Source organism: Botryllus schlosseri, chromosome 10, assembly GCF_051294905.1.
Source record: "Botryllus schlosseri isolate E-star chromosome 10, Bs_hap1, whole genome shotgun sequence".
Lineage (NCBI taxonomy): Eukaryota > Metazoa > Chordata > Ascidiacea > Stolidobranchia > Styelidae > Botryllus > Botryllus schlosseri.
Window position 1 is genome coordinate 8,514,372 of NC_137245.1, and position 23,456 is coordinate 8,537,827.

Consider the following 23,456-nt stretch of genomic DNA (forward strand, 5'->3'; position numbering starts at 1 on the left):
ACATTGGTACTGAAAAGTTTGTTGCTGTCATAACATTTACCACAACGCCGGGTCTAATTAACGCAAATAATTTAATAATAAAGTATTGATCAACTATTACAAAATCTCATACGTCAAAATCAATGTGTCAATCCTTATGTTTAAATCATGATAATTTTTGATATAACACCTGTGTTCGATTGTAAGAAATGAATTCTCAACTACGATGGTCAGACTGTCAAATCTCGTATACTCAAACATATTATGTTAATCTCAAGTCGCCGACACTGAGAAGTAATTACTTTTGTCTTACAAAATATACCACATAGTAATTTCTTTGTCTTGCGGAATAGTAACGACTTTTACAGTGGAATAAAAATACGAGTTGGTGGACTATGAATACAACCGAACTTGCTATGGATTTTGGATTGTGGTGATTACTCACGTAGTCTTGTCTATTTTTCATAAGGATACTTTTTGCTTTGGTTGGGTAAGTTACAAACGGATTGACTTGACAAGTTTTTTTTTGTATTTTACTGTTTTGTGTATGGGAAGATGTTAAAATGTTGAGACGTAATACTATTTCCGTTCACTCGATTACAACAAAAAATAACCTGATAGTTCGTTCAAGGTTTCGACAAATAGATTGAAATATCCCGATTTAACTCATCGCGTCGCAACTTGATCGCGGTATGCACAAGTGGTTGTCAAGTTAGAAATATTTATTACAACAGGTGGTATTTCATTGACTGATTCTATTGTGTGTAGTAACACATTAAAATATCGCGATAGTATTTCTGAAACTCTATTTTACAAACGGAAACGGAGTCGTGAATAGAGTTGTCAGTTTCAAGGATTGTTTCAAAGTATAATCTTGAAATGTGACTGGGTGAAAGTTGGTAGTCATGTTTGTCAATATATTTCAATTCAGACTATGTCAAAGTCCAAATATTTCATTTTGGATTATCTGGATTTACCTTTAGTACATCTCACGAATGGATTCCGACGCCGCGCTATAACATTTTTGATGATAAGGACTCGAGGATTTTCATGATAGAGTTGACGAGTGATAAGATGCGTGTTTTTGTTAAGAGTTTGATTTCATGTTGATAAAGACAATAACTGTATAATGCACATACTTGTGATTCTTGATTCTTGCAGAATTATAGTTGGTATTGATTCTATAAGTGTGAAAACAGCGGCGTGGAATGTGCGAATAATTCGATGTAGCTGAAAGTCGGCGTCAGTAATATTCGGGTTATGGTCGAATCAAAAGATCACGAAAAGATTTCTCAAAATAATTAGAATTGTACCGAATTAACACATTCAGATACGAATCAACTTGGTTTGTGTAGTAAGTTTCATTTCAAGTTGTCAAATTGATACATTAGTTGAATATTCTCATAATTCTTATCGCGCAACTAAAGTCAGCCACTGTTCGAAGTGTCAAAACATATAGCGACCACCAGAAAGTGTCAAATTGTTGGTTTTCGAATCACCGTCTGCGACGGCTCTGTGACAAACTAATTACCGAAATATTACCTTGTGAGCGATCGGTATGTCTTTAACACCAAGTCACTAAAATGGTTATGCCCGAGACATTATCTTGTTAGCGATCGCGGGATTTGCAATCTATTTTACACTTCTTGAAGTGTTAATTCACGAGCGTGGTTATTTGTTGGTTGCTTTTTGTGTCACTGCTGAATACTGAATACTCCTGAATGTGATAGTACTGACTGGATTAGTGTAATAATCGATACGATATTGCGCGCTCGAAATCCTCACATCAGGTCGCGTTTCCAAAACGGATGTATTTAGTGGGTCATAAATATCAAAACGCGGTCGCGATAATCCTTTTCAAAATCGCACATTGCACTGCGGTTTAGTGAATTTCCTGTTTAGCGATACTCGTGACTATTTACTTGATACATATTCAACACCATGCGAGGGATTCCTATATCCGAAAGTACGATTCACGACCGCACCCATAAGAACACATGGCGAGTCACCACAGATCCCGTAAGAATACATGACAGGCGAATTACCGCCACCGCCTATAGTAAAAAAGGCGAGTCACGATCACGAGTTTTCACGATATACACATTAACAAAGATTCATTCACATGACTATTTACTTGATACATATTCAACACCGCGCGAGAGATGCCTGAAAGTACGAATCACCGCCACGCCCATAAGAACACATGGCGAATCACCACAGACCCCGTAAGAATACACGACAGACGAATCACTGCCACAGTCTATACCTGAAATTACGACTTACCAACACGAGTATTTCAATACGATTCACCGCTGCAGCCTATACCCGAAAGTACGAATCACCAACACAAGTTTTCAATACGAGTCATCGCCGTAGCCTATACTCGAAAGTACGACTCACCGACACGTCCATAAGAACACATGGCACCTCACCGCCGAAAGGGGGGGTCTGAAAGTACGAGTCACCAACACGAGTTTCCAGGCACCTCACCACCGCGCCCATAAGAGCCCCAGGCACACCCAGAGTGATCTACTATACTACTTACGTCCTCTTTTAAGAGGATTTGTCCTCTTTTTTTGACTTTTTTGAAAGTGTCCTCGGAGGACGCCCTTTTGTCATCTTTTTTTGAGATTTTGTCCTCTTTTTTGAAAATTTAGGTCTGATATGCCGCAAATTAGCACAGAAGTGACAGTCCGGCGGATATATCGGAGTGAAAAACGGTGAATTTATCTCTGAGCGAAAAGATGACCTTTTTTTTTAGTCATCCATCTGGCAATGCGGAGAGAAAAACGGTATTTTGGGCTCTGAGCAGATGTGATGACCTTTTTTTTTTTTTTTAGTCAACCGACCGCAAAGTGGGAAAAATTCACCGGTTTTTGAGAATTCTACTCCGGTTTTGTATCTTGTAAATTTCTGAAAAAGTGTCCTCTTTTTGCATTTTCAAAATATGGTAAGCCTACCCAGTAGCCCCCCAAGTGTGCCAAGGAATGAAAAAACAGCACATACGAATCTACCTCACTCGCTATTCGCTAACAACTGGATATTCGCTGCACAGCACATTGAAACGCGCTATCGATTTTGGAAACCAACAGTGTTGCATGAATCGTTGAGCTGCGACAGCCTATTCGTAACGCGGGGAAATACATTCCCACACTGATATAGCAGTAATGTATTTTCCATCCATGCCTACCTTAAATTATATAGCTACTGACATCGCCTGCGTTGTTGTTGCTTGTAGCATTTATGATGTTTTTGACTGCAATCGGCGCATATACACTAGGCTAATATCCTACATTATGATTCCATATCTGCCGGCATGTAGCACGGTCTACTCTAGGCAGGACAGAACAGCACTTCATCAGTCTGGGGCAGTGGTTCCCAACCTTTTTTCACCCACGTACCATTTCGAGGTTTTATGCAGTGCTCGCGTACCACCTACATAAGTTACGCGCGCTGAAGGCGTTCAAAAATGTTTCCGTCATTTATGACGTCATAATTACGTATTTGATCTATGATGCAAGGCGTAATAGCAAATAGTAATAAACTAGGCATTATCATCCAGGGTTAATGGAATGCATGAAATTGTTTTTTCACCACCAGTCACAAGAAGAACAGCATAATGAAATAACAGCAAACAACAAACGTCAATTGTTTCAATGCGATGGCTGCATTTGCTTATTTTCCACTAGCTCAGCGGTTCTTCTCAAACTTTTTATACACCCCCCCGTTTATGATAGTGAAAAATTTCGCGCCCCCTCATCGTCATATCACAAAATGCAACCAGAATGCTAGCAATTCCAACGAATAATTTGATGGCATGGAAGGTTATGACTGTTGATAAGATAATTCTCAAATATGCACACAGAGCAAAAACAATGAGTTGGCGGCAAATCGCGCGAAGCGAGAAAAAAATTCAGTTGGCCGCACCATCGCGCCCCCTAGTTTGAGAACCACCACACTAGCTGGTCGATGCGTGGCATATGTTTGCTCGCAGTGCATCGAAAGTCATGCATGGGCGCAGCAAGTCGGTTTCATTTCTTCGACTTGATAGTCATCAGAGATAAAAAAAGCCTTGCTTGCACTCCCACGTAGAAGGGAAAATTAGTAGCTGGGGAATAGCGTGAGAAGTTAGAGTCGAGTACAAGGAGGCTATGCTAAGCATGAAGTTAATTGATGAACAATCTTTGTTGTACCACAGGTTGGGAACCACTGGTATGGGGGCTTCGAGACCCTCCATCAGTCTGTATTTTTGCAGCCACTGATCAGAGAGATGCGTTATACTATATATAGTGAGCTGGCTTATTGCGAAGTGCGAATATTTTTCTACAATTCCTGATTGAATCGATCAATATAATCGAGAATTGCACATATATTGCAATCAATTTTTCATCTACTCCCCGCTCACGTAATCAAATTTGCCGATAGAGCTGAGTGAAGTGTCTTGGAAGGTGTAGGGGCCGTAAATAATATTTGAACATATTCCGGCGGACGCGGTGGTAAAATGACTTCATTACATGATGTTATTTCATGACCTGTACTCAGGTTTGCCACACCGTTCTTATTTCCTAGATTTGTCCTGATTTTCAAAGGCCACGTCTTAGAAAACTCAACTGTCCTTATTTATTTATTTATAGAAATGTCCTCGGTTTCGACTTGGGTCCTCATTTTCTCTTATTTTCAACAACTACAGAACTTCGATCGATTTCCTCTAGTATCCGGATGCTTTTGAGTCGTGATTTTATGACATTATAAATGAAAGCAACTCCTGTGGTGTACATATATACACATAAGTGGTGAGATAGCTAGGGCGGCATTGAGTGATATAGTAGTTTCGGCTGTACCAAGCTATCGCAGCAGACATCATTTTAGTAGTAAACAGCGGTACCAAGTTTCTTCTGATTAGTCTGCAGCAGAATCAGCTGTGGGGAAGGCTGCATTTATTGTGTCGTGAAAAAGGGAGCAGTGCAGTCGACACTTAGGTTAAAAAGTAGTAAAGCTGTAAATCATTGATGAATTATTCGTAATTATATTTCACATATAGTTTTAGCTACTAATAATGCTAAATCTGATTAGTTGAAATCAGCAACCGTAAAAACGTTCTTCGTGGCCAGAGGTGGTCTAGTACGAAGTACGCCTATTCACACTACTTTTTAAGTAGTTATGATTTTAGACTACTTCTACTTCTACTTGACAGTTTTCAGTTTTGTAGGCAAAAATAAGCGTAGAATACCTACTTACTTACTTACTTGTGAGCCACCACTCCTACTTCTACTTGAGTATAAATTCCGGCGTTACTTCTACTTCTACTCGAGTAGCGACGGTGACTACTTTGACCACCTCTGTTGGTGGCTATTATGAGAGAGAATTCAAAAGTATCAAACGAAGCTTGAAGTGCGAGTGTTTTGCACATTGCAATATCTGCAATTGTGTTATTAACCTGGATGCCATGGGAAGGACCGATATTTCAATTCACACAGAGTATGTACAAAACGTTTCTTTAATGCCAATCTAGTTTTTTGACTGTCCTCATTTTTGATTCCATGTCGATGGCAACCATGCATATACTGCCTATACTGCTATATAGCAAAATATATTGAAATCACCCAAGCGTACTAAACTAAAAAGACGCACACGATTTCAGATTGGTATTTCTTCGCAGGCGAATATTTCTTCTCGGCGGGATGGAATTTGTCTAGCGCGAGGTCCAGATTGCCAAGACGAGAGCATTCAGCGCCAGCCATTTAAGTGCTTATGGACAATTAAACATATCGAAGTTTTCGGTTAATATAAGGGTACAGTCCTTTTTGGCCAAGGTTTTCTCGCTGCCGGTCGCTCTGGCACACTTCTCGGTGTCGCATGTTACATGGCTAAAACTTCATATGTCTTGGTGAGCCATTGCGCGGTAATGGCTTATTTCTATAATTACCACGCGGGCCACTACAAAATCATCTCTCAAAATATTTATTACTTCAATTGCAATGAAATTATAATAATACCAGGTCTGAAATTTGTTTATATATGACCAATTAATCATCAATTACTATGACTATTTTTATTACTACAGCTCTTCCAAACACGACATTTACCTTTAAAGCATTCTCGAATTGCACTGGACGGCTATTCACACGGGCGATAACACGTAGTCCCTTGATTGCCAAGTCGGATTTTCCTTTCTGGGCCAGCCATCGAGAAGATTCTGGGAAATACCTGGTGAATGATACCAACGGTTACAAATTGTGCAGCGTATTTCTGCGACGCTCAGTGAAAGTTACCAACAGCAAGGCGCGTATATCAAGGTGCTGAGGACTACCATCGAGCCAAGAAACGAACGCCAATACGGGAACAAATACCCGAGAAGACCCAGAGTACAATAGCCGACGGAAAATCCGACTGATGACACGATTGAAATAAAATTGCGCCAACCCGGTGCGCAAATTTCCGTAACTAAAAAATAGGAAATATTAACAAAAAAATATGTAGAATACTGAAGTAATATTCGGGCTATCAACGGATTTTCGTCCCTGAGGCATACTGAGCTATCATATTATGGCTACAATTGAAGCCATTGACATTTGCGTATAATATACATTACACAGCGTTTAGTTTCACTCATTGGCGGAGATGTGTACCAGTAAAGGTAGCGCGTCGACAATGGCATGCAAAAAACACTTGTAAATACTCGCAACCAACCTTACCGAGCACATAAACAGCCACGTAATTAACGAGAGAGCACATCCCACCCAGCAGTATGGAAAAGCAATAGCTGGCGAAGTTCCAGGAAATCGTCGTCAGTATTTGAGACACGATCTGTCCGACGCAGGCCGCAATAAACATTGGTTTGCGACCGTACCTATTCGATATTCACGAAATGTATGCTTAGTATAATCGATCAACTAAAAAAGAATTGAAGTTAACTGCTATGCGTGAATGCGTGCGTCGTGCGTGCTCTGTGAAATTGAAATATTCCTATGTTGACGTGTAATGTTTTATCGACCGAATTAATACTGGCAGAGTGGCACATCTGAGATATTATGCACGAAATAATCGCTCTTGTCGACTTGTCGGACAATATCGTAAATTGAAAGCTAAACTCACCAGTCTCCTGTCACTCCGATCATGGAACCGATCAGTAGTCCAACTGAATTCAAAGATGCAGTGAAGACCGCCTTCCAGGCATCGTTGCACACCATAGAATACTGTCGGAAGGATCGTAAATAGGATTGCATTTAAAACAAAACCAATTTAAAACAAACATGTTTAAAACAAGGCCATAATTTAAAACATATTTTTAAGCCATTACATCACGAATATTCAATTGTGACGTCATAGTGGATTGACATTGGCAGTTGAAAGTATAGGGTAAATATAGGTCCTTTGACGAAATATCTCTACTATTAATGTTGAACAGACTATTTCAAGAGTTCCAACTATCCCATATCGATATACGTCGGCTATATCGGGTGGTAATTGTCCGTAGACTCATACAATATGTTTTTTAAAAGTATTTACACAATTATGGCATAATTTTACAACTTAAAAAATGAACAATTTGTTTTTTTAAAAAGGTCCTTGTTTAAAACACTGTTTAAAACATATTTTAAACAAAGCGTTTTAAAACACCGCTAGACACCGTGATCCTGTTGTTTCTGCATGGCGATCGAAGTCCTGTTACAACCATTAGCCTACCTTGATTTTGATTTGCTCGGTTTCTTTTGAAGCAACATCGACTTTATTGCTTGTGCGCCTTTGTTGTACAGTCAAATGTCGTGAACTGTGGAAATTTACTGGTCCTAAACGTTATGTAGGCTACTTTTATATAGTCCAGTATAACCATAGTGTCCTATATGGTGTGGACACAGCGAGACTGAACGGCTCACTGCATTTGGGTTACGTCATACTTTCCATTTGACAAAAGACAATTTTACGGCCATTTTTGAACGACTTGCCGAGCGCTAAAATCGATAGAATGGGTGTCAATGGAAAGCTGCTGCAGTACTAATTACGAAAATATAAATTGTATTCTCCTCGTGGTCCTGAACCCCCCCCCCCCCTTCCCCCCCAAAAAAAATCGGCCTCGCATTGTGACGGAGCAAAGCTGTCTGGCTCTTTCTTCTTAGCTTTAGTCTCGTATTGTCAGACATAATTGTTCCGTCACAATTTCAAACTCGATCACAAGCAAAATTCGAGGATTATTTTGGGGGTTCCATGCTATAAACAGAATAAAATTTATGTTTTCGTTATCAGTACACCAAGAGCTTTCCGTAGATATACGTTTTATAAAATTTAGTGCTATGCAAAAATGCCTATAAATTTTCCTTTGGTCACATGGAAAGTATGACGTAACCCAAATGTAGTGAGCCGTTTAATCTCGCTGTACCCACACCATATAGGACACTGTGGTATAACACTTGGCACATTTTGATGTTGGCCAGGTCTAACGAAGACGACCAACTCTATATTACGACAAAATGCATTAAAATATGTGCCAAATTTCTTAATCGATGGAAAACTGATTTCTCCAATTATTGGAGAGGCACCCAGATTCTTGAATTTTCTTAGATCGTAATGTGTTTGGCGGACTAACAAGAAGGATGGCCACGGACTGGCGTTTAATCTAGGGGATGGTGTGAACATCTGAAAGGTTCAGGTTCGTGTGAACGCGAACCTTTATGAAAGGTTCAGTGTGAACGCGTACGTGAGCCTCGAGACGCCATACTGCTAATTTCAACCCTTTATTTCTGTGAAGTGATAGCTTATATCAATGTATACATGTGCACCAGTGGTGTCAAACATACGGCCCGTCAGACGATTTCAGCCGGCCAGCGAAGCAATTCTGAGTAGATTGAAACATTCTTATATTTTCCAGCACATTTGTAACAAATGTTAAGATTGTTTGCAGGAAATACTTCCATGTTCATAGGCCCCATTATAACCACCCGACTACGGCACTATGTTTACCACTAGTAACAAATAGGCGAAATCGATATTCAAATTCGAGAAGGCAAAAAGTGCTGCATACTCAGTTCAGAGTTTTACATAAATATGGACCAAAAAGTAGTTATTCACAGAGGTGCAAACGTCAATGCGGAACCGCAATATGCAGTTTACATTGGAAATGTATCAGTTACACAAATATATCATTGAAATATCTATGGTCGCACCAGTGGCGTAGCATCATAAGCTGTCACATATATGGCTCTCGTTGAAAATACCCCCAGATTTTGAAATAGTTCCAATCTTTTCAAATATATTTACTGAAAATCTTGCTGTGTTGACTAAAGAAAAAACGTAATCGCTTCGCCTCGAATCCCGTATCACCCACCATTTCAGTACTTCTTCTGTGGAGTTGACTAAAAAAAGGTCATCACCACACAGCTTGCCGCCCGCTAACAGCCTGCCGCCCATGGTGCAGACCCATAAGCGCCAATTGGCTGCTACCCCACTGGGTCACACTGCTGTCTCACTTTCGATCCAATAGATCAACAGACATGAGAGAAACCGGACTCGCGGTTTAATAATTATAAACCAAATTCCAACCTGCGCTTTCCGATACTTATATTGTATTCTTCACAACGTATATACAGGGCTAACGACAGATTATGACTAAATCAAAGAGAGCATAGAATATCAACTATATCGTCTTTAACCAAGCGTCACTGTTTTAACAGTTCTTAACTGTATTCAACCAGAAAATCATCGTATTTTTGTCAATTCCCATGTTCGGGAATAAGGGTGTTGCGACTTGATACTTAAAAAAATCATTGATACGTGTATAATCTATATATGATTCTAATGTATCTAAGTGAAAAGCAAGAGCACGGGGTCACATTTTAAAACCAGTTGACTCGTCCGGCCCGTGATTTATTTGAAGACTTGAATCCGGCCCGCGACGCAATTTGAGTTTGACACCCCTAATGTATGCCTACAGGCCCTACACGATATCTAGCGACGACTCGGGCCACATAATGCCACAATGTCGAAATACATATTGACGTTTTGAACGTCGCCAAATGTATCAACTGGGGCAATCAAATGATATCATAATCTCATAATCCTATATAATGAATATTTGTCGTCGTTTTGCCAACAATCTCGACGAGGACTTGGAAAGGAATATACGCTTACGGGCTTAACGGTGTAGGTCAGATTGGTCAAAGTTATACAGAACTAGCCAACATCCCAAACGATTTCAGAATTCCCATATCTCTAAGTATTCGAGGTTTATCTAGACACTCCTTGTGCGTTTTATTTCTTTTTGGAGAATTATAGGCATAAGATGTAGGCTTTCTAAGAGGAAGTCTAAGTTTATATCAGATTAGGATTAGGATTAGGATTGGAATATACAAAATTTCTGGATTAGGACTAGGATTAGGATTCGAAGGTTTGGATTTGGATTGGATTTCTAATACGTTCATCTCTGCAGTGCAAAACCTGACAAGGTTCGTTCGTGAACGTGAACCTCTAAATTTCCGAGGCTCACGCACAAAATGCGAGCGTGAACATCACGCTCACACCACTCCTAGTTGATAGCCACTGGGCTAAGGTATTATGGTATTGTTAAGGCCAGCAAAGTCACTCAACTACGACATGACAGTTTGATGGGCAGAAAGTGTCTATAGCACTGAGTACATTGACATTGGTGGACTCGAGGCGAAGCATGTCACTTGTTATATGAACTGAACTGCCGAAGGTGAGGTAGATGATATAAAGCACTCTGAATTCTAGGTTGCTATGAAATACTTCCTTTACGGTCAAATTATTTGTGATATAGCAATAGAGGATTAGTAGAACATAGGGATGGTGTGAACCTCTGAAAGGTTCAGGTTCGTGTGAACGTGAACCTTTTTGAAAGGTTCTGTGTGAACACGAACGTGAACCTCATGACGTCACGTGACGTCATTTTGCTAATTTCAACCCCACATTTCAACTTGGCGATTGCCTGTATTAATCTACTGTACACGATACCGAGCGACGACTCGGGGCCACATAATAGCTCAGTACTTAAGTACATATTGACGCTTTAAACGTCGCCAAATGTATCAACTGAGGCAATCAAATGACATAATAATCCCATAAAATCAGTATCTTGCATCGCTTTGCCAACAATTTCGACCTGATCGGACCATGTATTCGGCGTCTGAGTATTGCCACATGGATATTGAGCCTAGTGTAAAATGAGTTTTTATACTTGCTAGTTGCTACCGATATTACCCCATTAACAAGCTATACAGCAGTATAGCCAACACCCCAGTCGCGCGGATTTGGTTATTATGATACAGAATACATATGTAGTCAAGATTGACCCCGCACGCCTGCTAGATTTTGAAATCAGAAGACGATATCAAACTCATTGATTGGTTGAATAAGGATCATTCGCTGACAAAATACAGTGTATTTCGCATCTTGGTGTCATGTGATTGCGGGTCAAGCTCACAGCACAGAGACGCTAAATATACACAAACGGAAAGCTGGATATTTCGAGCAAACTTTTGTAACAATACAAGTAAATTTTTGAGATTGTCAAGGGCATGCTCGTTTAGTGTTGAATGTTTATGCTGCCAGTTCCATGCATAGAGTGGCCCGCAGTTGAAAGTCAATAAATTTGAACCAAGCATGTTATAATGAAGTTAAAAATCGGCAATATGTGAAAAAGGTTCACAGTGCAGAACCTACCAAGGTTCTGTTGTGAACGCGAACTTCAAATTTTACGAGGTTCACACACAGAACGCGAACGTGAACCTCACGTTCACACCATCCCTAGTAGAACACACAATCATTGAAAGACCATAGTTTCTCTGATTCAGGAGTCTCAAACACGAGGCCCGCCAGAACATTTTGTGCGGCCTGCGTCCAATGTTGGATTCTCAAGATTTGGATACTAAATTCCAAGAAGGACATGTGACTCGGAACATCGTGATTGGCTACAACCTTTAACGCAACAAACTATTCGCCTGTCATGGGTGATAGTAGTCGATCGGTCGTAGTTTGCTAACTAGCTATTTGAGCAAGTCCTTATGGCAACCAGTAGAATTTTATGATGTAGGGTCAGTTACATCGTGATGTCTTCATGCACGTTAGTACCGCCACTTAAAGGTGGCGATTGAACATTTCTAATATTATGTCATTTTAAGTCGGGGTCTCAAACACGCGGCCAGTGCCAGCGCTTATGCATAGAGTGGCCCCAAGTTGAAATGTAAAGAATTTCATCCGATGATGTTATAATAATGCGTAAAATGTATATGAAATATATGAAAAAAAGGTTGACAGTGCAGTACCTAACATGGTTCGTTTGTGAACGCGAAACTCACGTTCACACAATCCCATATGTTCTATAAATACGACGGTATTAAACACGTCGCAAGTCTTATCTATATCTCAATAGTGACATGCACGAGTTATCATAAAAGCTCTATCGGGTGTTCGTTTCTTGGGAGTTGAATATGTTTTAGGATAAAAATTCGCGGGAGTTGGTCTACGGCGCAATTCATTCATGAGAGTCGTGCTTGACTTGGCACTCAAAAATCCATCACTAGAAATCGCCTCTATTTCGATTTGAATATGGAAACTGGACATGGGCATGCTCGACGACTGTCGGATAGCCGACGAGATGCTGTTCCACACTATAGGTGTGGATATACCAAAAAGCACATAATACCTTCATGCGGACATTTTCTTCAGCAGGAGGAAGTGAGAATGAAATTCCGTATTGGCAATCGGCAACCGGTAAATCATTAGCAGGTGGAAAAACCAAGGGCCAATCTTCTACGTGATATTCGCTGTAGTTTCGTTGATATATCTTGCAGGAACTTCTCACCATTTGATGACGTTGGTTACGCACAAGCGGTGTTATCGTCGCGATAATCTGCTGCCTGATTGTTTCATTCTGAGGAAAGTGTTGCACTACAATTTACGCACAGTTATCATCATGCTATTGGTTTGAATATCCATAATATTGATATCTAAACAGTTGGGTAAGAGAGTGGACCCTCTCCAGCAGTGGAAATGAAAACGTAAAACAACATTGTAGACAATAACTGTATATGTCTGGATCGACTATACAACCGGGGCAGGCAACATATGGCCCGCGACGGTATGTTGAGCTTCCAGCAGACAATCTGCAGCAATATCCCACTACTTGCTTAGCATGCGAGATTATAATGACTATAGATTGCATTTGGATGGAGTTGATTAATCTGCAACGTGACTCTACCCTGAAAGTGAAATTCCAATCTGAAAGCATTCACAAATTGTATGCCTCACCGAATGAATCCAAGTTTACCAAGCTGAGAAAAATGACCATGGAGCTACTTGGTTTGTTCGGGTCTACATACATTTGCCAACACACATTTTTTACCATGAACATTACCAAGACGAAACTACGTTCCAATTTGACTGATGTTCACAAGCAGTCTTACAATGGGTTTCTACGTCCAAAATGCAGCCAGCGTTCAAACAACTTATTAACAACTTTGATCGCCCATATATGGCTCATTGACTTCAACAGCTATCGAAGAAAATCACATTAATAAATTCATTTAGTATTATTGACTTGGCCTGTATGCTTAGAACCTAATGTTCACATGAAATACGATTTACGACGCGATTTATGTGTCGATTCGGGAATCTGGCAGGCCAATTAAACTTCATTTTCCCATATCAGGCCTGGACTACAACCTTATCAAGTCACTGGTCACAGCAAATCAATTCCTTACCTCAGTCGTATAATTGTAATACTCTGAAGGATACGTGCAATGATGCTCAACCTTTGCCTGACTGACGGCTAGCGGAAAGCCGACGTAGGCATTGGGAACTGCCGAGAAAAACGATATCAATACAATAAGCTTCTGATAACGGCCCCATCCACCCGCAGCGGTCAGAGCCTCGTCGTAGTTCAGGCCTTCCGTGATCCCCATGATAGTCGAATGAATGTGTCGAACTGTCGGTGGAAGCTATACTAGAGCGTTAAGGTCGATTGGGTCAGGTTTACACTCAAGGCAAAAGCTCTGTTTATTTACTAGAATTTTCGAGCGCTTCATTGCGTCGCAGTCTTGTGGTCTTTTGAAACGAACTGAACTCTAAAGCGCTCATCGAGCAATATTATTTCACGCTTGGGAATCATTTATATTAGTTGTAGGATATGTTGCTAAATCTGATGGTCCTTTCTTATCCCAATGACTCTTCCGCTTGGAACGCTCGCTTTGTAAGTGGTGGGCAAGACCCAGGGTTGTAACCAAGTCACAAGGCTTCAAGTCACAAGTCAAACTCACTTTTTTTAGTTTTGACTCGAGTCTAGTCGAGTCGAGTAATTTCAATTCACCACCGAGTCAAGTCCGAGTCCAAGTCAGCGAGCAGAGGGTCGAGTCCGAGTAATGGAATAGATATCCCTGGTTACTTGCATTTCACTTGCTCGTTTGGCTGTGATTATAGAATAGGCTACTCTTGCTTCTATGGGATGACTTTCTATTTCCCGGTAGCACAAAACCTATTAAATTAAAATCGAAATAGAAAACTGCGAAGCCTATATTCATTATAGTATTATATGCTAATAATAGCGTTTAAACTGGCCCAATATGGTTGAATTATGTAGCATTGCTGCTCAGTACGGAAAGTTGTGGCGTCCCATCATTTTAGTACGGTCAATCGGAGGTGGGTACTTCAGAATTGAAAGGTACACCGTCGCGGTTAACATAAAATGAAGAATGACAACGTGAATACTTGCATTGTTCGAGAAATTGCACTAGCTAGCTATCCAAATTAGACACTCTCTTCAATGTCTACATTAAATATTATTCTTTCAGAGAACGTAAGTAGAGATGGTAGAATTAGAACTACGGACTGAAAGCATATAGCCATTTGAGTATGTATTGAAAGTAGGCAAAAGCTACTTTGAGTACTACGAAAAAACAGAAATGCTTCGTTATTGATCGTCTCTGAAATTGGTAGAGTCATTGTACCCGAAACCTGAGATTACTCAACTGAATCTTCTCAGCTCTCTTAATGTAGCAACACAATTTCGTAAAAGTATGCAGACTACTAACATAAATATGCTTGTATATATCCTCTTGCACAATAAAATCGACTTATTTGTGAACTATAACAAATTCTGACACGCTAAACTCAATGATGTCGCCCCTCTGAGCAAATTCTCACACATTCATCCACAGTAGTTAGGTAAATGTGCGGAATCCCCCCATTCGCGATTTATAAAGAACAAACAAACATTATCAATATAAAAGATACTGAAAGAATTAGCTCATTTTCAATTTTGCAGCAATACTTTTATGACCTTGCGTGCGGCAATCAGAAAAGGGGGAATAATTAACGATAGAGAGAAAACGAACAAAGAATCTTGATTGACCTTTGTACTCAGACTGGAGTACTTCTACTTGTACTTTTCCACTCGCCTCCTGATTATAATACATTGTAATTTTACTGTATTTTTCCACGATTCACAGCTGACTTCGGTCGTACACGACGGTGATGATAGTTGCCTGCCCTGACCTGTTGTTCCGTGGTCCAATTTCGTGGCTTGGGAACAATAACCCGTAAAACTGGTTGACTTGTTGTTCCGCGGTTGATTCATTTTCGTGTACGGTGGGTCATAGGAATAATTGCCGGTCGTGACGTCAGTATAGTTTTCCTCTGATCCATGAGATCCTGGTGCGTGTTTTAGGTGTCCATACGTTCGGCTGTGTAAGGTGACGCTTGTGGTCTGTCTCATACTGTCGTACTTGAACCCGCTTGCTTTGTTGTCCACCCAGACAGTAACGAGAAATGATCTGTTATTATTATAAATATGTGTGTCATTTCGAGTCATACCGAGAATCAGAATGAATGTCCTGGTAGAAATTTGTATTAGGCGACCCGACATAGATTAGCTTAAATAAAGTAACATTATGAATATAATAAATAATTAAACAAATAGCTGATTCTCAATTTTGCTCGCATCAACGTGTTAACCCCCCAGTATTACGTACCTAGTATTCGGTGCAAGCAACAAATGTGGCTGTTCCATACCTATACCGCGTTCTAGCGTCTTAGGACAGACAGTCCCAACCAAACAATGTATTTATGATAGGGTCTTTTACTGCTTCACGTCTGGTCAAGCGTAATCGTGCCGGTGCTTGTAAATGATATACAATTTACCGCGGCATATTATTTTTGTATGCTGTACACGAGGTACAACTTGAATCGATCAGTTGGCGAACTCATGCTTTACCCGTCTGTACGATCGATCGCGAGCTCACCACGCACTTGTCGTTCGAGAGCGACTCATTTCGCTATAGACAATCAGTTGTGTTCGCGTGTACCGTAACATATCCTCAACACATGTTATGCCAACACCGCCGAGCATATTTGCAGCATCATACTACGGATATATTGACTCGACAGAGTGTTACTATAGAAATTAAACATGGAATGGCAACGATCAATTTTGCAGCTTCGCACCGCTTCGCCGGGGCTGGAATGAAGAATTGTTTTGCGTAAGCGACTATAGGATTTCTGGCAACCCAAAAGCTATCTTCCCGAGCGCAGAAATTATTGAATCTGGTCTTGATCGAAAGCTACTGTTGCACCGATTCCGAAAATATAAATTAAAATATTGATCGTGTGCTGATCCACCTAGAATATGTCCTCCAAGTCTGAAATATCGGCCTTGTTTAGAACAATCGGGTAACCGCAACACAATAGCGATAACAATGACCCGTTGGGATCAGTGGCCTGACCTTATTTGGCTGAAACGCGCTCGGTGGTGCAATAATGGCAATGAATTGTGATAGATCATACGTTATGCGATCTATAGCCTGAGGTGGGGTGTAAAGTAGAGTGGGAGATTTCGAAATCGGAATCCACTGCGACTATAGGATTGCAAAAAATCAAAGTCCAAAAAATCCGACTGGCACGTAAAGTACTGGTTTCTCCATATATTAGGCTGGGTAAAATGTAACATAAATCCAACTCTCAAAGACACTGCTGTAAGGGGAGTGTCGTTGTACATTAATTTGCGTACAGCGAAACTTTGTATGCGGTGGTGCAATAATGAGGATGAATTGTTCCAGATCACGTGAGGCAATCTAGCCTGCTTTCGGTGAGGTGTAAAGATGAGCGGGGAGATTTCGAAATCTGACTCCACCCCGACTCGGGTTGCTAAATCAAAGTCCAAAAAATCCGACTGGCTCGTAAAGTCCTGTTATTTCCACATGTTGTGAGGGCAAAATACAGCATAAATCCGACTCTCAAGGCCATTTGGCCGCATCCAGACTGGCTTCGCTGAAAACTGATGAAATCTGCGCCGGGTCCGGAGATGTTTCGTGACCTCCTCCGTCCAGACAAGATTGTTCTGCTGTAATATAGGTGTCGTTGTATAATAATTTACGTACAAGGAGACTTGGTATCGATCCTTTGGCGGAATTCTGTTTGGTTCGTCTGTACAGGTGTTATTAGTGCGATCAGATTTGGCACCTCAAGGAGTATATTGGTAAAAATCACACAACGATGACAATAACTTTACCGGTCAACATGCGGTCAACGGTCAACGATGCGGTGTGATGTACGTAAATCAGCTGTGATCAATCGAGCGTGACACAATCGCTGTCAGTCATCAATCTGCGACTTGACAAAAACTCGCGTTTTCGGGTTGACAGCAACACAGTGCGATATATTTGATGTCCCCGTCGACCCTCCTATTTTAATAGGGTTACCATGCGGCCTCATTTAGGGGAGCATATGTCCTCCATTTCCCAGATATGTCACCCAATTCACCTAAATGTACTCTCTTTCTGTCAGTTTGTCCTCCTTGTTAGCTCAACATTTCCAAAAAAAAACACCACGAGTAACGCAAAATGTGGGCCTAGATTACGAAAAGTCGGGTATTTACGTAGCCAAATCGGAAAAATGACCCTATGATGGTATTGTGCAGGCTATTACGTGGATACGTGGGCGTGTGTAAACATGTGAATAGTAAAAGCGCCCCAAACTACCGTCACATGAAAAAAGATCGAGCGCACTCGACCATGACGGGGTATACCCACCTTAGTACAGCCAAATGATCCCATGTCGTACCGGGAATAGCCGAGGTGGTGGTACATCATTCTCACAAAATGTACTTTGGAACGCGTGTGAAATCGACATCGCCGCTACTCGACGGGAACAAGTCGCCACTGCAGTCCCTCTCTGTGTATACACAATGTGCTGAGCACTGCAGATCCAGACGAGACTACGCATTCTGGCGAGGTTATCGAGATAGCTGGAGCGATTTACAACACATGCTACATTTACTTCAAACGGAATGACAAAATATGGTTTTGGAGTACTCAAGTAGTTTTAAGGGAATGTCAGTATCGTGATATCGCTTTCTATCCTAATTATAAAAGAGTAGGTCCCCGTAAAACTGTCGAGCTCAAGCACGTTGGTAACTGTGATAGTAGACGAAACTGACTCGAGTACCTCAGAAATAGTGACTGTATTTCGTTGCTGACCACGCGCCTGTTTATTCACACCGACTGACTCTCCTAGTAAGCAACTGCGCCCCCGTCATCTTCTTATTGCTCAAATAATTTTACAATTCACGAAATCCAATCTCATTTGTCGATAGTTTTATCAGCACAAAAGTCACAGTTACACAAGTCTCGTAAATAGGTGTCGATACACTACAATCGTTTTATCGCCACTATTCAACTCATAGCCCGATCACACGACTGACGTTTCCGCAGATCAATTTTTGACGTTTGATCAACTCTTGCCTGGTTATGGGGTTTCTAATCACAGGGCGATTGAGATTCGGGTGTGTCTTTTCGATACGTTGCGCAAACTCGATACCTTTCGTTCGGAGTACGTATTCACACTGCGGAAACCATTTTGCATGTTCTGTCCAAACCTCGTCTTCACGGTCCCAACGAAGCCCGCCGCCACAGTAAAAGTATTTGGTTCTGTCCGAATCAATGTAGTAAAACCCCGCTTTTGCTAACTGTTCAACACTAGCTCTAATTTTATTCGGTTCCCAGCCCTTGTCGAACGTTGCGATTCTTTTTGACAACGACGACATGAGAGGGTTCACGGGTTTAAGACAAGGAAATAGTTGCTCAAGACATCGCTTTTCGTCCTCGGAGGGTTCCTCTGGTTCTTGCAGATGTAAAGTGAGACGTCGTATTTTGTCGTCAAGCAACTTATCCAAATTGTCTCGTTCGTACTCGGTTAACGCCACATTCCCCGAATCGTCGCCACGTGCGAAACAACAATCCGGGCGATACGTCAAGTGTATTTCAGATATATCGTCTGTAGGCCTCCAATTGCGTAGAACGCCGGAGCAGTTGAAGCACTGCGTTCTGTCCAGGTCACCGAGGTAGAATAAACCTTGTTTTGTCAACTCGCCGACCGCCCGTGGTATGGGATAGCTGGGCCATTTCTCAAAGGTTTCGCGACGCTTCGACTCCTTTCGCAAGTCGAGATTCCTAACCCGATACTCATGCTCTTGATCAACGATATTCGCAAAGTTGATGTTGGCGTTTCCAATGGCTTTAAACTGTCTCCATAAACTTTTGAAATTCGATTTCACAATAGGTATGTTCAACGCGTCTCGTACACAATTCGCGTCATGACGCCGTGCACTCGACCCGGTCCATCTTTCGAGGTACGCACTGCACCCAAAGCATTTGATTTTGTCTTCAAATCCTAGCCAGTAGTATCCTTCAGACGCTAAATCGGTGCGTGTTGCGTATGATACTTTAGAGAATTTGGCGAACGTGGCGAGTCTGTACAATTCAGTGCGGTGAGAACCGGAAGCGATATACACTCGTTTCTGTCCGGGGGATCAGAGTATCTCTCCATTGACGTTATGTCAAGCTCTTTCATAAACATGGAGTACTAAGACAGAGCTTTTTGTGTCTAAACGTGCCCCATAGGTCAACCGAGTCGGCTCACACATATATTCCTAGTGTATCCTTGAGAGCTGTATAGATTACCGGTAGCTGTACTTTTATGGCTGATTGACAACCGTTAGCTGTCGCTATTGCACCATTTACATATGTTTTTACCAGGAGCGTGCAACTTCTGCAATCCGCGGGGTGTGTATAGCATAGTACCTCGGCGGTGCGTATTGCTGAATCGATGCATTTTTCGACCACCGATCAACATATACGAGGAATAAATCGTATTCAATCAATGTATTTTAGCAACAGCAATGTCACTACAAAGTCATATCTCGCCGATAATAACGAGGACAATGTGGATTTGAGAACCGTATTTTTATACAGGCACCGCCATGTCTGCTTCTCCCTAATCAATTAACACACGGTGCAATACTTAAATAAGATTTCATAGTGGTCTATAAGCCTGATACCCTAAATTGACAGAGATATCAATTCATTACAGTTGTTTTCTAACGACGCTACAGACAAGTATCAGTAAACACAAAACGAATTGTCACACTGTTGCGTCAATTCACCGACGACTCAGTATGAGACACTCTAGACCAACGAATGTACATTAGGCAACCGAAACAGGTGACCTTGCGTGGTGGGTATTTTCGATAACACCGATACGGCAACTTTATACTGACAATGTGATGGAGAGCGGGTTAATTCATCAGACAAAGACTGGAAGCAACAACTAGCAAACACAAATCTAATGGCCACACCGACATTCACAGGTATTCGATAGACCCGATCATACCGAGGTCATCCCACTTCTGTATTGGCACGGGTACGAAGCAATTTGAACGATGTTGCTCGGTCGCGGTTCTTGAGCAGAATTATCAAAGAAAAACTGAAATAACTCCACTTCTACGGCTTCGAATTGAGTCAAATTTGTTTTGCATCGTTTTCGAAGACAGCGCAACAATTTCATGGGGTTGGCAGAAAAATTTGAAATTTTTTTTTTTTTTTGCATTTTTAGGCAAATTCAAAATTTTCAAACTTTACGAAATCCGCGAATATTGGTTGGAATGAATTCAAATTTGGTGTGCGTCGTTTTTTAAGGCAACCCAACGATTTAATCAAGTAACCTGCAAGATTCAGGAAAAAAGCTTAATTTTGAACCACCCTAGTGGGCACCCCAAAAAGCCTTCATAGGCGGTCATGTGACGTTGAAAGAATAACGAAATGACACGTTAGCGCCTGTGTTTTCACAGGTCATCTGCTTACCTATGAGTAAAAAGCGACGTTTATCGTAGGCGCGGTAAACGATCGGTTACGGTCCGGAATGAGATGTGGTAAACGCGTATTGCGTTGAACGCATCAAATTTGTCCCCCTGTCTATTTATGACCACACTCGACGATAACAAAAATTCAAAGACATGAAAGCACGTACGAGCGAATATCGACGCTAACAAGAGAACGATCAATCAATGTTCAACTTGGCAGTGACTTTCCGCTTTAGTAAGTTTACCAAAGCCATGAGGTCGTGCAAATAGTACAGACGTCAATTTCTATATTCTACACATGAGCGAGTGATCACTATTACGACGTTTGAAATTGGCACTACAAACAGTGAGATAGACTGATGCTAACAAAGGTCTTGGAGGGTCAAGAACCACGACTGAGCAGATTGGGAGTATCCGACTATATTGATCAGTCCGGGGCGTCTCTAATCTGTATTGTCTAACCACAGAGCCGTAATATAGACAACGCGGTAATACTGTATACTTCAAGGGTAGGCAAAAGTATATCTGTTCGACAGCAGATCGACGCAAATCGCACGCAAAATTAATATACGATCGACACCAACATGGTATACCATTTTACACACAGCGGATTGATTACGCAAGTGGTGATCAGGTTTTGATCGATTTTTAATGAGGTCGGGCACAGGATAAAGTGGTTTGAGATTTAAATTAAATTTGCTTCACTGAAATACACAAAACAATACCCCGTTTTTAGGTATGTTGTGGACTTGGATTGAGTAATGATGTTAAAAGACGCTACTGATTCGAGTACTCGGTACTTGTGCTATATACCCAAGTCGTTGTAACTTACTCCTCAACCGTTTCAGGTGAAATTACTTACTCTTTGGACGTTTGACTTTAAAAGCAGAAAGTAGTTTTGCAATGAGTTTACCTCACTTTTACAAAGTTATAAATCAGACCTACACCAAAATCCTACATTTGAATAACAGAATTATGCAAAAACAGCAAGATAGACCCTACCCGCCTCTCGTAGATCCCTATTTCGCGTTATTCACGGTCTTTTTGGATATTTTAAGCTAAAACGGAAGATAAATTCACAAAAAGGAGTACACTTATGCGAGGATATTTTCCTGGAGAATGAGGACGTACGCCAACCCCATTAGTATGAGAATCGATGGGGACATCAAATATATCGCATTGCCGTCAACCTTTACAGCCAGACTGTTTAGAGTCAAGTGTACCCGTTTGATGCTGGTGTGATCAGACTAGATGACCTTCACGGTCTTATCGATCATTCCTATCTAATACCGAATACTGTGCAAGCATATTTTCTGTACCACCATCACTGCCGTGTGTTATTTATTTTGGTTGGATGAAAATAAAGACTCTCTCTCTCTCTCTTACTGAGTATACGAGTTTCCTCAGACAGCTGATAGGACCGACTTCGATCGCGTCACACTCGAGTGATCACAGCTGTGTTGAGTACATCACACCGAAATTACAAGCATTCGTACGAGAAGTGATGAGAGCCCGTAAGTGTGATCATGGTTTCCGTAGTAAAAACAGAGTGATTTTGTCGAATACCCCCACCATCAGACGGGTGTATCACTAACGAATACCCCTACCCTTTTAGACCTAGTGTAAAAGACCGTAGCTCCCGATCATCATTTTACAATACTAACAAACCCTACCGAAAGAGATGGTACGTAACAGTATCTTGTGGTCGATTAGCTTTTTCATAAAAATATGAAATCTACATAAATACATACCGTTGGAGTCGTTGAGGGGTTTAAAGTTGGTATCGTTGTGGGTAAGATTTTATTCATCCTCAAATGATTACGTTCCTGTGGGGATAAACACGATTGCACTGGCAACACATGCACAGCCCGCAGGCCGCTACAAAGTTTCACTGTACGCAGAGCTATTAGGCCTTGTATGGAGGTGATCACGAGCCGGTCTTTCCAAATATCTACTCAAAAGTGGTGGATAGACTTGGCGTAGATCCATGGTCACTCTGATACTTTACTTCGAGGCAAACGCTGGGAATCAGACGGACGAACTCCGTTTTCGATTGTGGTACGTGTGGAAAAATACAGTACAATTACTGGGATTATATCACACCTCAAATCGTGTCTAAACTTGCCTCATGGGTCAATCGAGGCGACTCACACAGATATTCCTAGTTTATCCTTGAGGGCTGTATTACCGGTTAGCTGTATATTTATGGATGATTAACAACCGTTAGCTGTCGCTATTGTACCATTTACATATGTGTTATACAAGGGGGCGGGCAACTCCTTCGGTCGGCGGGCCGGAGAAAATTAAGTACTTGGCGGGCCGAATTGCAGAATCGATA

At 41.3% G+C, this 23,456-nt stretch overlaps 1 protein-coding gene across 2 annotated transcripts in view; it reads right to left on the reverse strand.

Annotated features, from left to right (window-relative positions):
- LOC145449005 (organic cation/carnitine transporter 2-like) overlaps window positions 1-14,362 on the reverse strand; it is a 35,617-nt gene extending 21,255 nt beyond the window's left edge. Inside the window, exons 1-6 of one of the 2 annotated variants that reach the window (XM_080327466.1) lie at window positions 13,692-14,362; window positions 12,635-12,862; window positions 7,075-7,175; window positions 6,675-6,829; window positions 6,252-6,423; window positions 6,066-6,186 (exon numbers count right to left, since the gene is read on the reverse strand). In XM_080327466.1, coding sequence (XP_080183592.1) covers window positions 6,066-6,186; window positions 6,252-6,423; window positions 6,675-6,829; window positions 7,075-7,175; window positions 12,635-12,862; window positions 13,692-13,892 — 978 coding nt within the window. In that variant the 5' untranslated portion in view covers window positions 13,893-14,362. The remainder of the gene's footprint in view (window positions 1-6,065; window positions 6,187-6,251; window positions 6,424-6,674; window positions 6,830-7,074; window positions 7,176-12,634; window positions 12,863-13,691) is intronic. The other variant, XM_080327465.1, reaches the window with a different exon arrangement.
- Window positions 14,363-23,456: the final 9,094 nt, after the last annotated feature.